The sequence below is a fragment of the Periophthalmus magnuspinnatus genome, chromosome 16 (assembly GCF_009829125.3).
Source record: "Periophthalmus magnuspinnatus isolate fPerMag1 chromosome 16, fPerMag1.2.pri, whole genome shotgun sequence".
Taxonomy (NCBI): Eukaryota; Metazoa; Chordata; class Actinopteri; order Gobiiformes; family Gobiidae; genus Periophthalmus; species Periophthalmus magnuspinnatus.
In genome coordinates, this window is record NC_047141.1 from 6,285,595 (window position 1) to 6,301,883 (window position 16,289).

A 16,289-nucleotide genomic window follows, 5' to 3' on the forward strand; every position below is an offset into this window, starting at 1 on the left:
AGATGGTTTGGACTTTTTGGGTACAATGGTGGAGCTTTCAAAACTGTGGGTAAGCTGGGATGGCTCAGAGTGATGTTAAAGATCTCTGTGAACACATCCATGAGCTGCACTGCACAGCCTTTGAGCACACAACCTGGAATGTAGAGCACAAAACCTGGAATGTTAAGCACACAACCTGGAATGTTGTCAGATCCAGCTGCTTCCAGAAACTAACTTGAGCAAATACTCCTTTCACGCTGTTCGGTGGTAGTTGCAGTGTCTGGCTGGTGTTGGGTTGCTTTGGCATGTATGCTGCTCCACAGCTCCTGACCTCAAATGTTGAATAGAAGGGAGGTTTTTTGCATCTGCATCTGACATACTCTTCTGTGTCTGCAGATATAAATGCAACATTGCAGAGCTTAAACTTGGAGTGCAGTCTACTTGTTTTGTACCTTAACAGTTTTTTGTCACAATCAAATAGTTAGTGGAGTTTAATAAATCCCAGTTTGTCCTCTGTATTTTACTCCAGGTCTATACAGTCTCCATATGTTGCAGCATTCTTAAAAACGCTCCACTGGGTGCATTCAAAGCAGCCCTGTAATGCTGTTGAATGAATAGCATCCTGTGGCCTCACTAGCTGGCCCAAGGAGTACATTTAGGTGGTGAAAGATGATGGGTAATATGCTGATGAAAACTAGGAAGGACAGACCTTAGGTTAGCTTTTTTGAAATCTCCGGCAATGATTTAAAAAGCATCTTGGTATTTAGGAGTGGGGAGGTTTTTGCTTTGTCTACACATGTCTGCAACTGTCAAAAGACTCATTTAGGCTCCACTTTTGTACATAAGAGACTGGAGTAAACATCACTGCATTTATACTTCCAAATGTTTCTAATGTCAAGGCTGCATTGTCTTAAAGAATCAATAGAGGGCACTCAGGTCAGGGCAGTTAGAGAATTTAGATCACTTTTGTTGCAAAAGAGCCAAAAAAGCGAGGTGAGAGGATGTTTGTTTTGTAGCTTGTTCTAGTAATTTATTTTTTAGCTGTGTTCACTACTGTCTCCGGTGTCTAGCACATGTACAGTTATGTTGCTAAGATCCCACTGTTCTGAGGAGATGGACCTACAGACTAAGTGCTTGGAGCCTAAATAAGCCTTAAATGTGTCAGTGTTTCATTGCAAATTATGTTATTTTTTTCTTCTGTATGTGTTTGCTTTGTTGAATATGCAAATTTTATAAATACTTGCATTTGTTAAAAAATCACATTGTTTGGCTAGATGCTGTCAAACACTAAATTGCATTTGAATTAAAACAATGTAGTTTTTTGTCAGAATGAACATTCCTTGCCCCTAACTCTTGATGATGACAGTACAGACCAGGTATTTGGTGAAGTGCTCCCTGAAAACCTTGTCCCTGAGTCCGTACAGGATGGGGCTGATGAGACGAGGCAGAACCATGACAACAACATACATTACAAATGCAATGTGTATGATGTACTTAAGGAACCAAATCATCAGAACCCTCAACAGGAAGTGGTCCACATAAGACAGCATGCACAGGAGCAGCTGGAAGCCATGGAGCAGGATGGTGTTTCGTGCCTTTTTGGACTTATGTGCAGATGACTTGGCTGCTTGAGCCGCAAAGAAAATGTGGCAGTAAGTGTAGATGAGAATGAACCAGACACCGGACAGGTAGACGATGTACTGGACGTCCCTCTTCAGCATGATGACTGGGTGGTCAAAAAGACTGGCTCTCTCACAGTACACCGTCGACACAAAGAACTCTGGAGGTTTGGTGACCACCAGGATGAAGATGTCTGGGAGAATGATCAGGGTGGTCATGGCCCAGATACCACCGATGAGGGCGTAGGTGCGCTGGATGGTGCAGAGCTGGGCGTGGTGTAGGGGGAAACAGACAGCGATGTAGCATTCGACCGCCATGACGGCTAGGTTTAGCGGGCTGTTATGAGAAGTTAGGACACTCACACACAAGAGGATCAGGCACAGAGGGCAGGGCACATGACGAGAGGTGTAGCTCAACACAAACATGGTAGTGCTTAACGAGAGCTGGAGCATGTCGTTCAGCACCAGGTGGGCGAACAGAATGTAGCGTGGGTTGGTGTAGAATATCTGGAAAAACAGATATCTCAGTTAACATTTTTTTTCCTATCATCCTAATAGATTTGGCATTTCTCTGCTTACAACTTTGCCACCGTCTGGAGAGGGCTCAGGTAAATTACTAGCTACAAGCCCAAAGCCCCCTGCTGATGACCTGAAACTTGAACAGTTTAGTGACTTACTCACACTTTGAAGTCAAGGACTCACACGCCATGACACTTATAATGTCTTCCCCTTCACGCTGAGACTGTGGATGAGCTGACTCCTGTCTTCATGGATATCTTCAAAACCTCAATGGAGTCAGGCCATGTCCCTGCCTATTTCAATCATCAGTCATAGTTCCTGTCCCTAAGAATCACCAGATCACTGGACTTAATGCCTAAAGGCCTGTGTCCCTGATGTCCGTAGTTATGAAGACACTGTAGCATTTGGTCTTGTCCCTCCTCAAGTCCCTCACCCCTCTCCTCCTAGACCCCAGACGTGCAGTTCGCCTACAGAGCCAACAGGTCTGTAGACAACATCATCAACCTGGTCCTCCACTTCATCCTGCAGCACCTGGACTCCCTGGGAACCTATGCCATTATCCAGTTTGTGTACTTCAGTTCTGCGTTCAATACCATGCTCTCTGCTCGGCTGCATAACAAATTCTCCCAGTACCACGACTTTTGACTGGGGAAAGCATGCGGCTGGGGGAAAATGTCTCAGAAACTATCAGCAAAGGATCTCTACAGGGCTGTGTCCATCTCCCCTGCTCTTCTCCCTGTACACCAGCTGGTGCATTTTCATCCACTACTCCATAAAACTGATCAAGTTTGTGGACGACGCAACCCTCATCGGACTCATCTCAAATGAGATGACAGGAGCAAGCTGGACAGCATCTATTAGCATACTCTGGCTTTCCCTATTGTTTTCTTTGTTTTGGTTTGAGATGGGTAATGGGTAATTACTGTTACCTTACTGACATCATCTCTGTTCAGAGATGAATTTTCTTTCCTTTCAGGATCTGTATCTCACTATTTTCCTAAAGTGGCTTTGAGATGGAGATTTACTGCAGGCTGAGGCCCAAGCAACCGTCTGTCTCCATCGTAAAGAAACTAACCTATCCACTGAAGTGAGTAATGCCTTTAGTGCTATATCCAATAGTATGGCAGTACCAGGACAGACTTCACTTTAACCAGTCAAAGCACAATGTGTCATTCCTCCACTTTAGGACTGTGTTTTAAAGAGAGAGAGAGCTTTATTAAATGTAATGTTCTAGGCCCGATACCCAAATGTCACTACAGGCTTTGCTCCCTCTGAGGAACTGGGAGAGAGGTTATGCCTTCTGACCGGTTTGTGAATGCTTCTACATCACTGATTAACTTAATAGTTATAATACTTAAAGGTTTCCTAATTTTATAATAATGTACATATTTGTTGAGATATGAATAACTATTTACTGAGAAAATATAATTATTCTTGAAATTTTCAATGGGTTTGTGAGTTTGTGGTTCAATCATTCTGACTGAATTAAGATCTGATGGTAAACAGTACCTAAGATTATAGACAGAGCTGAAGGGGCAGTCCTCCTAATGCCTGATGAAGGTCAATTGACCTGTGAGAGTGAGACAGTGTGTGGGAGCTTACTTTATTTAGTGTCTCTCTTACGCACATGTCGTCTACTCAGGTTTGCAGAGATCTACTTGTAACACATCTGTGCTCTCATTTAGAAACCAGGAGGTGTCACTGTTTTATTATGTCAAAGTGAAATCTTCTCTGTGGTGGTATAATGAGTATGACATTAATCATGTACACTGAAGTTTGAGGTTTGAATCTTGCTCAGAACGTGCCTTTGAATGTTGTAGGTTCTAATACTAACACGCCATGTTCTTCACAGCTGATATGAGTTAACCTTATGTGAGCAGAGACATCAACCTTCAGCTCCAACAGGGTATTTCCAGGGTGTTTTTTCACATGCTTTTTAAATCCTTTGGTCACTGGTTCTAATCATGACTCTTGCACTTTGAAATTGTAACTATGTGCAGTCACTCGTATATATCTAGTAAATAACTATGGTGACCTTATAAATACAGTGTATCAGAGCACATTTTTATGTCAGATGAAGGGCTGACTGACAACCATCCAATCTCATCAACTGTGGTACAAGCAATAAAAATTCTTATTGGAATAAAAAAAAAAAAAACAACAACATTATATTGGTACATTGTACTTTTGATCCTACTGTCACAATACTAAAATTTCAAACTGAATTTCAACACCAAGGAAGAGACTTGATACACAATCCCAATGATAATAAAAACACTCTTTCCTTAGACAATAAAATGATTTTCAACATTAAATCATAACCTTCTTTTATAACGATGTGGCCTTATATCTATGTAATCCCTCAGTGTCCAGTAGGTTCATAGTGGTCCATGGGTGTATACTAGTCCATGTGTCTTATACTTGTGAAAGATACAGCTCAAGATCATTCTAAAGATATTCAGGATACACTGAATGATACATGGTCAAATGAGTATCTAATTTTGATACTTGTTTAAGTATCAATTAGTATCTGATTTTTGGTACTTTTGAAAACTTTAGATCCTACACACTACATGAATATATGTGTTTCTTGAGAATATTTAAAGGGCCCTCCAATAATGTCCTTCAGTAAAATTAAATCAATTTTAGACAATGATTTTGCATGAAAATAAAGCAGTATAAAAGTCCAGCTTGCCCTTCATACTACCCAGTGGAGTCAAACATTTGTAAACCATCAGAATGAAGAGGTCTGTGTGCTGTTAGTATTCACAATATAGTCATATTATGCAAATTAAAGAAACATTATTGAAATACTGTTGATCCAACAAAAGTAAAATAAAACCTCAGTATTAGATTTGTTACCTGGAGGCCCACTTGAATGTAGGCATAAGCACATAAATCTGTGCCTGAAGTCCTTTTAGCTCATATGTTACTGTGTTTTTATCAGTGCAGTAACATGTAAAATGGTCAAGTTTACCTGGTGTTTCCTGTAGGTGTGTAACAAAATCCCATTGATGTAGTTGATGGTCAGTCCCAAAACCACCAGGAGGACATTTTTGACCACAGCGGACGTAAAGGTGTCTCGGTAAATAACCACACTGGATCCATTCATGGGGGGCTGTGGAAATGTATGTGTGTGTGTGTATATATATATATATATATATATATATATATATATATATGAGAAGATGAAAGCTGTAATAAAACATTTTAAAAAATACATACTGTGAATACTTGTTAATCTATTCATATAATATCAACCTGCTCAGAGACTACAGTGGAAAACAAGCATTTATGCTATAACTTGGTATTACCATTTTTCCTTATACTGCGTTTAAAGGTACAGTATCTATTTTTTGGCTAAGTTACAAAGTTACATTCTATGGCTTTAATGTATTGTTGTGCACTGCCATGTACCAATAAAAGAGTATCACACCATACTAAAATACAAATTAGAAGCATTGCAATCTAAAATATACACATATTTCCTAAATACACAGTGATGCAGAGTAATCATTACAGAGCGTGTTCTGCTTGTGTCTGGAGCAGTCTTACCCCGGATAGGCCAGACATGTTAGACAGGTTAGCTGTGGACTGCATTGGGCCGGCTCTGAAGAGGCCCCCAAGCACTGACAGTTATATCAGAGAGAGAGGGGGGGGGGGGGGAGGAGAGAGGGAGGACAGAAAGAGGGAGAGAGGAGGGAGAGAGGGAGAGAGAGAAAGAGAAGCAATCACACAACAAGACTATGAAGTATGACTTTTCACATAACTCTTTAACAGTGTCTAGTGTTAGGACTATTCCAGGACTAATGAGGGCTAAACCACGACTAAAAGTGGGCTACATCATTCCCACTTTAGTTCTAAACAACAAATTACCTGTACCACAGACAAACACTGCTCTATAACTAACAATGCCTGCCAACACATTTTTTCATTTAATATAAATTATGTCAAAACTTTTACTGACAATTTCACAAACACGACAAACATATCAAAGGTCATGACTGGTTTATCAACAGGTTATGTACAAAAGTACATAGTCACACAGTTACTATTCATTTAAATACAATACTTAAATTTTCCATTGACTTCAATTGTAAAGAAGCCCCCATACTGGATAATGTACTGGACACTTTTGAAGTATTATACAATTAACCACATGATGTGAGCCAACGTGCCTCTTACTAACACTTCTATATAAAGCTATTTCACTGTGATCAGTATCAATACTTCATAACAAATATACAGCTGAAACCAGAAGTTTACAAACTTTAATTGTTTTAGGTCAAGTAGGATTTACAAAATTATTTGGCATTTGCTAAATGCCAAAATAATGAGAGAAGAATTTTTTAGACAATTTTTCATTACTTTCTTCACAGTCAGAAGTTTACATACAGTAAGATTATTATGACTTACTGTATGTAGGTCATAATAATCATCATTTGGGAAAATGATGATGTCGTGTCTTTGGAAGCTTCTGGTTTATTGACAACATTTGAGTTAATTAGAGACACACCTGTGGATGTATTTGAAGGCACATCTGAAACACACTGCTTTTTTGTGGAACATCATCAACATGTCTGAAGGTGCCACGTTCATCAGTTATACACAAGTATAAGCACCACGGGAATGTCCCGCCATCATACTGCTCAGGAAACAAACGGGTTCTGTGTTCCGAAGATGAAGGTGTTTTGGTCTGAAATGTGCACATCAACCCAAGAACAAAAGAAAAAGACCTTTTGAAGATGCTGCTGAAGCTGGTAACAGTGTGTCATTATCCACAGTGAAACGAGGACTGTACTGACATGGACTGAAACGACACTCTGCAGGAAGAAGACATTACTCCAAAAGAAACATAAAAAGACAGATTACAGTTTGCAAATTCACACAGACACAAAGACCTTAATTTCTGAAGATATGTCCTGTGGTCTGATGAAACAAAAATTGAACTGTTTGGCCATAATGAGCATTGTTATATTTGGGGGAAAAAGGTCCTCCTTTTTCTTGCAAACCTGAGAACACCATCCCAACTGTGAAATATAGGAGTAACAGCATCATGTTGTGGGGTTGTTTTGCTGCAGGAGGGGCTGGTGCACTTCATAAATTAGATGGCATTATGAGGAACATTGAAGCAACATCTCAAGAAATCAGGCTGGAAGCTAAATCTTGAGCTTAAATGGGTCTTCCAAATGGACAGTGACCCAAAGCATACTGCCCAACTGATTACAAAGTGGCTTAAAGATTACAAAGTCTATGTTTTGGAGCGGCCATCACAAAGCCCTGATCTAAACTGAAGATGTATGGGCAGACCTGAAAAGGCCAGTGTGTGAGCGAGGCGGCCTACAAACTTACAGAGGGGGAAAAAGTATTTAGTCAGTCACCAGTTGTGCAAGTTCTCCCACTGAAAAATATGAGAGAGGCCTGTAATTTTCATCATAGGTACATTTCAATTATGAGAGACAGAATAAGAAAAAATCTGAAAATCACATTGTCTGATTTTTAAATATTTTATTTACAAATTATGGTGGAAAATAAGTATTTGGTCAATAACAAAAGTTCATCTCAATACTTTGTTATATAGCCTTTGTTGACAATGACAGAGGTCAAATGTTTTCTGTAAGTCTCCACAAGGTTTTCACACACTGTTGCTGTAGTTTTGCCCATTCCTCCTGCAGATCTCCTCTAGAGCAGTGATGTCTTGGGACTTTTAACTCCCTCCAAATATTTTCTGTGGGGTTGAGATCTGGAGACTGGCTAGGCCACTCCAGGATCTTGAAAATCTTCTTATGAAGCCACTCCTTGACTATCCTAATTATTCACTGTATTGAGTGTAAACGTCACAGTTGGCTAAATATAACAACAACTAGATTGCTAACCATGCACTTCCTGATTATCAGACGATAAAAGGGTTTATAACTAGATGCAGATAGGTATGGACGTGTTTTGCACTCAAGAGCTGCTTATAAAATACAAACAAGCAAAACAAACTGCTCAAATACATGTTTGTGGAAGTCTTTCTTTCTGATCATAGTCCCACTGATTACTCACATCAAATTTTGGAGTTTTCATGTAATTTAAGTCTTAAATGTGTGTAGTGTTTGTGTCCTGGAAACAATGGCTGCTGTCACCACCAAAGTCCAGGGATTGGTTTTCGTCCATATACTTGTTTGAATAAAGGTTTAGGAGAGTTGTGCCCCTGACAGAGGGACTACAAGTTTTTATTGGATACAAAATATTTTGGGAATTATGTTTATCATTGACTGCTCTTGTGCCTACCTGGATGGAACTGTTTTGCTATTTGAGCACAGCATTTGTGAGTCAATCTCTCTCTAGAATAAATCAAACCTGACATGATCTCTGTCCATGTGTCCTCTGTTGGCTTTGGCAAGAACTCCTCCATTATGATCTTCTCTATTGGCGCAAACACCATGTGGACAGAGTTCTGACCTGTGGCATGGTCAAGGCGATAAGCAAATGCCAGCCTTATGAGGGAGTCTTGGAGGTCATTTGAAAGACTCATTTGTGCCCAACCTGTAACTTCCTGGCTGATGTCTTGAGATGTTGCTTCAATATTTTCTCATAATGTTCTTTCCTCGTGAGGCCATATATTTTGTTAAGTGCACTCGTCCCTCCCACAAAGTAACCCCAAAACATGATGCTACCACCCCCATATTTCCCAGTTTCTCATGTCTACAAAAATTAAGGTTTGTGTTGCTGTGGCAAATTATATCCAACACTTCCCATAGCTGCTTGCATCAAGTCATTGAAGACCTCCGACATAACCTTTGACATAACTGCAGTGGGATGCTTGGCTTTAAAGAGATAAGTTAGGGAGTTACTTCAGTGGTAATTGCACTTGGCCTTGCTCATAGTTCATATGCAGTGGGCGGCACAGGGCTGAGTGGCTAGCACTGACACCTCACAGCAATAAACTCTGGGTTCCCTCATCAACCCAAAACATGCACCATAGGCACAATCCTCCATTTAAGGTAGTGCTGACCAAGACTAACAACAAGATCACGGAGCTGGGTCGAGCACTGCGGTGCACTGCCCCTGAGGAGATGCCCCAGCGGTAGTGAAGGATGGGTCAAAAGTACTGACACACCAACGCTGAGGGTCAAGGTGGATGGTATTAAGCTAAAGTAAACTTAACTGTGTATTTGTAGAAGGTCTAGGTCCAAAAGAGTATTAACCAGCCTGCTTGGGACAATAGTGTAAAATGCAGAACTGTAATCTAAGTTGTTTTATAATGATTGCTGGATGTGATGTCTCCTCAGAATGGGGCAATAGTCAGTACTCCTGGTCAAACCTGTGCAAGCTGCTTTTCCGATATACTCTGAATTTACATGAGACAGGTCTGGTTTGGGTCTTTAAGGCTTTACTGTATACTAAAACAATGATATTTGACACATTGCGTTCAAACACCCTTTTGACCTTTTGACACGACCTCTTTTCCTGCCAGTGTGGCGTTTGGTGATGCATGCTGGGATTGCGTGATGACATCTGCAGGGGCTCTACTGAGAATGAGAAAAGCATGTATGTGTCCTCTATCTACAGGTTAAGGGACTGGCAACCCTGTAGTTCCTTTACAGTTTGTAACAGTTCCACAAAATAACTTTTTTGTTGGAGTATAGACCACTTATTGCTTGGCTTATCAGTTTCAGTTTACAGTAAGAATGCATGTTTTTAATAAATGGATAAATTGATCTTCATTTTATTTATTTATTTTTATGTTTTTTGGTCAGTTTGGCCTCACAGCATTTAAGCATTTATGAGGAATACTCCACTCTGCACTGAATGATGTTTTAATATTTAATGTAATCAACCTCAAAAGTCTGTTTTCTCAAAATGTATTTCACCCTTTGGGACATGAGGATCACCCCTTAAAGTAACGTCGATAGACATCAAACATTACAGTCTACCTAACTTTTTCATCAAATGTACAGAAGGAGCTGTTGATATCTAATTGCAAGTTTGATTTTTATTTTTTTTTTTAAAGAATTTTGAATTTTTAGGCAAATTTTCAGTAAGATCTAATAAGATATCCAAAATCCTCTTTTAATATGTTTTACTATCTAATATGTCAATAAAAAAAGCAAGAATTTAGTTAGCAAAGAAATAAGATGTAGAATGTTCCCATAAATTGCATCATAGTGAAGTCTCCCTGAGCTCAGTGACATTTAACGCGCGTGTCCCAGTTTAAAGGCCATGTCCACTGGGACGCTGTATTTGTCTTTACTCAGCACAACAACAGTTAGCATGGGGTTTGGAGCAAAGTTCAGCTCTCTGTGGCCTGATGATTACACCTGCAGTAATGGCCTATGTGATCACCTAATGGCAGGGGAATATTACAACTCCCCAATCCAACTTTAGAGGCAACACTTTAGTAACTATTTTGCATCTTGTTCTTTGTATCACCTTCTTACCCACCTGTGAGATATGACTTTCTGGGACAGAATTATACAGACTTATGATTCACAAGTGAAATGATTTGGACACATGACAGTATTGTGACAGAGAATGGAAAATTGGAGAGCACCAGTATTGAAATTTTAGGCCTATTCTGATATTTTGAGAAAATAATTGGTCTGATAACCAATATTATTATTTTTTTGTTATTTAAATTTATTACAGGTCCTATATTACACAAAATTGACTCTTGCGAACTTTATCAAAAACCTAGAGTTGTGTTTTGTTTCATTCACACATGTTTGATTAATACTTTATTATTGCATCTCTAAAGCTCAAAATGCTCTGTTTCATCTTGCGATGTCATGAAATGGTAGTTTTCCAGTTAACAGCTACATTTTACCTTTTCTTTGGCAGAGATTGGAAATTCCAGGGCTGAAACTATTCAAATAAATCTAGTGAGGGTGTATGAAGTTTAAAAACACAGTGGAGCACTGTCTGTATTACCACATGACATCACAAGGTGGAACAAAGTGTTTTCTGCTTGAGAGAAGAACTAAATATGCAGGATTTGTGTGTTAAACATGTGTGAATGAAGCAAAACACAACTCCAGGTCTGTTTGTGATGAGGAAACATTATAATATCCATCAGACAATATCTTAACTATGACGCAGTAAACGTGTCTAAACTGATCATTTAGGAGGAACACTTGTCAAATAATGTCTATAAAAACATTATGTTTACCGCAGGTCACAAGTGAATTAGATGAGCATTGAGCTAATTACAGGAGCGCGATATCAGCAGTCGGTGCTTTTGACCAATACCAATATTACTAAATCATGTGAATATCGGCCGATACTGGTACTGGGATGATATGTCTGTGCATCCCTACAAAAAATAAATGGTAATAAAACTGACATGAGGTTAATGAGGTTTTTCCTGTTGTGTCTAATTTTTCCTGTTTGTTTTTGTGTGTAGGCAGCACGGTGGCTGAGTGGCTCATGTCTCACAGCAAGAGGGTTTGGTTCGATCCCCGGGTCACCCAGGCCTTTCTGTGTGGAGTTTTTCATGTTTCTCCCCGTGTCTGGATGGGTTTCCTCCGGGTACTCCAGTTTCCCCCATCAACCAAAACATGAACGCCCTTCGAGACAACTGTTGTTGTGATTTTGGGCGTTACAAAAATAAATGAATTGAATTGAATCTAGGATAATGGGATTTAAAATTTGATTTACCACTGTGTAGACATTGTTGAGTAGATCATCATTAGTGTTGTCACGATACAAAAATGTAAACCTCGATTTTGATACTAAGGAATAGATTTGATATTCACTACAGACTGTGTTTTGTTGGCGTCTTATTGTTTTATTGTTCTTTGTCTATGTATCATGTTATCTGTATATTTGTTTTTTGTTGACTTTTATGTGAAAGGCTCTGGCCATCTGAATTTAAATGTATTGTATAAATGAATTTGAGTTGTATAATTAAACAACAGAATGTGATTTTCAACATTAAATGGTATTTCTTTCTTTTCTCTTCCCATGTGGCCTTGTATGTGTGTAATCCCTCATTCTTCCAGTAGGTTCCATAGTGGTCCATAGGTGTATACTAGTCTGTGTCTTATACTTGTGAAAGATACAGCACAAGATCATTCTAAAGATATTCAGGAAAGGTTCATTTCTGTCCTGTGAATGGGACTTTTTAGTAATAAGTCTTTCTCAAATAAATATCTAGTTTCAATACTAATTTTAGTATCAATTAGTATCAGAGGGGCGTGATTGGGAGGAACGGCCTCCCCGATCTGAACCCGAGCGGTGTTTTGTTATTGGACTTCTGTGCTAGTCACAGCTTGTCCATAACAAACACCATGTTCGAGCACAAGGGTGTCCATCGGTGCACATGGCACCAGGACACTCTAGGTCGGAGGTCGATGATCGACTTTGTTGTCGTGTCATCTGACCTCCGACCGCGTGTCTTGGACACTCGGGTGAAGAGAGGGGCTGAGCTGTCAACTGATCACCACCTGGTGGTGAGTTGGATCCGCTGGCGGAGGAGGAAGCCGGACAGACCTGGCAGACCCAAGCGCATTGTGAGGGTCTGCTGGGAACGTCTGGCGGAGCCCTCTGTCAGGGGGGTCTTCAACTCCCACCTCCGGGAGAGCTTCTCCCTGATTCCGGGGGAGGTTGGAGACATGGACTCCGAGTGGGCCATGTTCTCCACCTCTATTGTCGATGCGGCTGCTCGTAGCTGTGGTCGTAAGGTCTGTGGTGCTTGTCGCGGCGGCAATCCCCGAACCCGGTGGTGGACACCGGAAGTAAGGGATGCCGTCAAGCTGAAGAAGGAGTCCTATCGAGCCTTGTTGGCTCGTGGGACTCCTGAGGCAGCTGATGAGTACCGACGGGCCAAGCGTGCCGCGGCTCGGGCAGTCGCAGAGGCAAAAACTCGGGGTTGGGAGGAGTTCGGGGAGGCCATGGAGGAGGACTATCGGACGGCCTCAAAGAGATTCTGGCAAACTGTCCGACGCCTCAGGAGGGGAAAGCAGTGCTTCACCAACACTGTTTACAGTGCGGGTGGAGAGCTGCTGACCTCGACTGGGGATGTTGTCGGGCGGTGGAAGGAATACTTTGAGGATCTCCTCAATCCCACTGTCACGTCTTCCGAGGAGGAAGCAGAAACTGGGGACCCAGAGGCGGACTCGTCCATCACCCTGGCTGAAGTCACTGAGGTGGTTGGCAAGCTCCTCGGTGGCAAGGCTCCGGGGGTGGATGAGATCCGTCCTGAGTACCTCAAGTCTCTGGATGTTGTGGGACTGTCTTGGCTGACATGTCTCTGCAACATCGCGTGGCGGTCGGGGACAGTACCTGTGGAATGGCAGACCGGGGTGGTGATCCCTCTGTATAAAAAGGGGGACCGGAGGGTGTGTTCCAATTACAGGGGAATCACACTCCTCAGCCTTCCCGGTAAGGTCTATTCCAGGGTGCTGGAGAGGAGAATCCGACCGATAGTCGAACCTCGGATTCAGGAAGAGCAGTGTGGTTTTCGTCCTGGTCGTGGAACACTGGACCAGCTCTATACTCTCCATCGGGTCCTCGAGGGCTCATGGGAGTATGCCCAACCAGTCCACATGTGTTTTGTGGATCTGGAGAAGGCATTCGACCGTGTCCCTCGTGGTGTCCTTTGGGGGGTGCTCTGGGAGTATGGGGTCCGGGGCTCTTTGCTAAGGGCTGTCCGGTCCCTGTATGACCGGAGCAGGAGCTGTGTTCGCATTGCCGGCAGTAAGTCAGACCTGTTCCCAGTGCATGTTGGACTCCGCCAGGGCTGCCCTTTGTCACCGGTTCTGTTCATTATATTTATGGACAGAATTTCTAGGCGCAGCCAGGGGCCGGAGGGGGCCTGGTTTGGGAACCACAGGATTTCATCTCTGCTGTTTGCAGATGATGTTGTCCTGATGGCTTCTTCGAGCCAGGACCTGCAGCAGGCACTGGGGCGGTTTGCAGCCGAGTGTGAAGCGGCTGGGATGAGAATCAGCTCCTCCAAATCCGAGGCCATGGTTCTCGACCGGAAAAAGGTGGTTTGCTCCCTCCGGGTGGGTGGTGAGTCTCTGCCCCAAGTGGAGGAGTTCAAGTATCTCGGGGTCTTGTTCACGAGTGAGGGAAGGATGGAGCGTGAGATTGACAGGCGGATCGGTGCAGCGTCTGCAGTGATGCGGTCGCTGTATCGGTCCGTTGTGGTAAAGAAGGAGCTGAGCCGGAAGGCGAAGCTCTCGATTTACCGGTCAATCTACGTTCCTACCCTCACCTATGGTCATGAGCTTTGGGTAATGACCGAAAGGACAAGATCGCGGATACAAGCGGCTGAAATGGGCTTCCTCCGCAGAGTGGCCGGGCGCACCCTTAGGGATAGGGTGAGGAGCTCGGTCACACGGGAGGAGCTCGGAGTAGAGCCGCTGCTCCTACACGTTGAGAGGAACCAGCTGAGGTGGCTCGGGCATCTGCTCAGGATGCCTCCTGGACGCCTCCCTAGGGAGGTGTTCTGGGCATGTCCCACCGGGAGGAGGCCCCGGGGAAGACCCAGGACACGCTGGAGGGACTATGTCTCTCGGCTGGCCTGGGAACGCCTTGGGGTCCCACCGGAGGAGCTGGAGGACGTGTCTGGGGTGAGGGAAGTCTGGGAGTCCCTGCTTAGACTGCTGCCCCCGCGACCCGGCCCCGGATAAGCGGAAGAAAATGGATGGATGGATGGATGGATTAGTATCAGATTTTTGATACTTTTGACAACTTTAAACAGCAGAGGCAAAACAACAGTCTCAGCTTCATAGTCCAGACATGAATCAATATCAATTATAACTGTGCTACTGTCAGTGAGCCACACATCCTCGATACTGTTTAGTCCATGAGGGTTCTATTCCCAAACAACAGGGTCATACAGGCGTGGTCAGGTAGATCTGCCAGATCTGTCGAACTGACCACGACTGGGAACAACAGCTGAAGAAAACACCTCACAGCAGCCAGTGACACCTCGGACAAACATGCCAGGTAGAATAGCCACTTAACTTTTTACAATATTTGCCCTATTCGAAGAAAACACACAGTTCATTATAAAAAGAAGACAAAAAGAATCTTCTAAACACACCTGACACAACTCTTATGAAAGAGAGCTGGATGACTGAAGCTGCTATGATCATATAGTTTTTTTTTAGAGAGGATCAAAAATGTCCATTAGACCTTATAAATAGGCATACTGTCTGATAGAACTCACTCATTTCATAGGTTTGAGGTTTCACGGATGGGTAGGGACCTTATTATTCCCTACAGCATTTACTGGCAAAGCATGAAATCCAATCCCTAGAAACACTGCACCTATTTGCAATAATTTGATCAATATTTGAAGAAATTACAGGCATGACCAATATTAAAAAGATTCAATTTAGGCTAATGAAGCAAGTTATTAAACTATCAGAGACATTTCCTGTCCTTGCACATCAGTGACATCTCGAGGTTTCACTTACACATGTGGACCTTTACCTGGTGAAAGGAGACATTTTAGCTAATAAGCATTTTCTTTGTATTTTTACATTTTGGACTGCCCAGTTAAAGTTTCATTATCAGTACAGATCTAAATAGGCAACTAATAATGTACCGCATCTTGGAGCATGTTGGACACTTCCCCCTGGTCACTCTGTACGTCCAACACAGTACACACCCAGCCACACAAAAGATCCTTCTTTGAATGAGCTTATGACCAGGCCAGTTAGGAGCAGAAAGCTAGTTAAGCTGCTTTAGGAGCAACTATATATAGGGGAAGTATGGTAACTTGAGCACTATCCTTTGTTTCCTCTTACTTTCCCTGACAACATTCACTATTCAGTTCACTGTCAACTGTTTCAGATGTCTGGCCACTGCCTGCTCAGTGATAACTAGACCCTAGATGTCCCTCCTTTGCCCTGATCCTGGTCTGTGGACCCGGACCCTCCCCTTCCCTCACCTGGTTTAATGAGCCCATACTGTTCTGGGTGATGTTTGCCTCACCCTTTGATTTTCGAACTTTCTGTTATTTAAATCAACAACCTTGTTAAGCCCTGTGAGATGACTGTTTTCTTGTTATTGTTATTCAGTTAATTTAATTGAATATTGATTCAACATTCAATTGTCCATGACACTTCTTTTGCCCCAAATGAGTGTAAATGCACAGAGCTTTCAATGAGACTTATGTGTGTACAATACAATAGAAGAGAGCAAGTGATAAAGTCCTATTGCATCAGTTGG

General features: G+C 42.3%; 1 protein-coding gene across 1 annotated transcript; it reads right to left on the bottom strand.

The window, feature by feature from the left end:
- Nucleotides 1-1,325: 1,325 nt before the first annotated feature.
- Nucleotides 1,326-5,229, bottom strand: LOC117384109 (odorant receptor 131-2-like). Its single transcript, XM_033981394.1, has 2 exons — nucleotides 5,095-5,229; nucleotides 1,326-2,105 (listed from the first exon to the last, which is right to left on the bottom strand). The coding sequence occupies exons 1-2, from the start codon at nucleotides 5,227-5,229 to the stop codon at nucleotides 1,326-1,328; spliced, it is 915 nt and encodes a 304-aa protein (XP_033837285.1).
- Nucleotides 5,230-16,289: the final 11,060 nt, after the last annotated feature.

Bases quoted from the DNA above. Each gene is read 5' to 3' on its own strand.
- LOC117384109 (XM_033981394.1), bottom strand. From the start codon at position 5,229: ATGAATGGATCCAGTGTGGTTATTTACCGAGACACCTTTACGTCCGCT. The intron at 2,106-5,094 runs GTAAACTTGACC...CTGTTTTTCCAG, and splicing joins ACACCTACAGGAAACACCAG to ATATTCTACACCAACCCACG.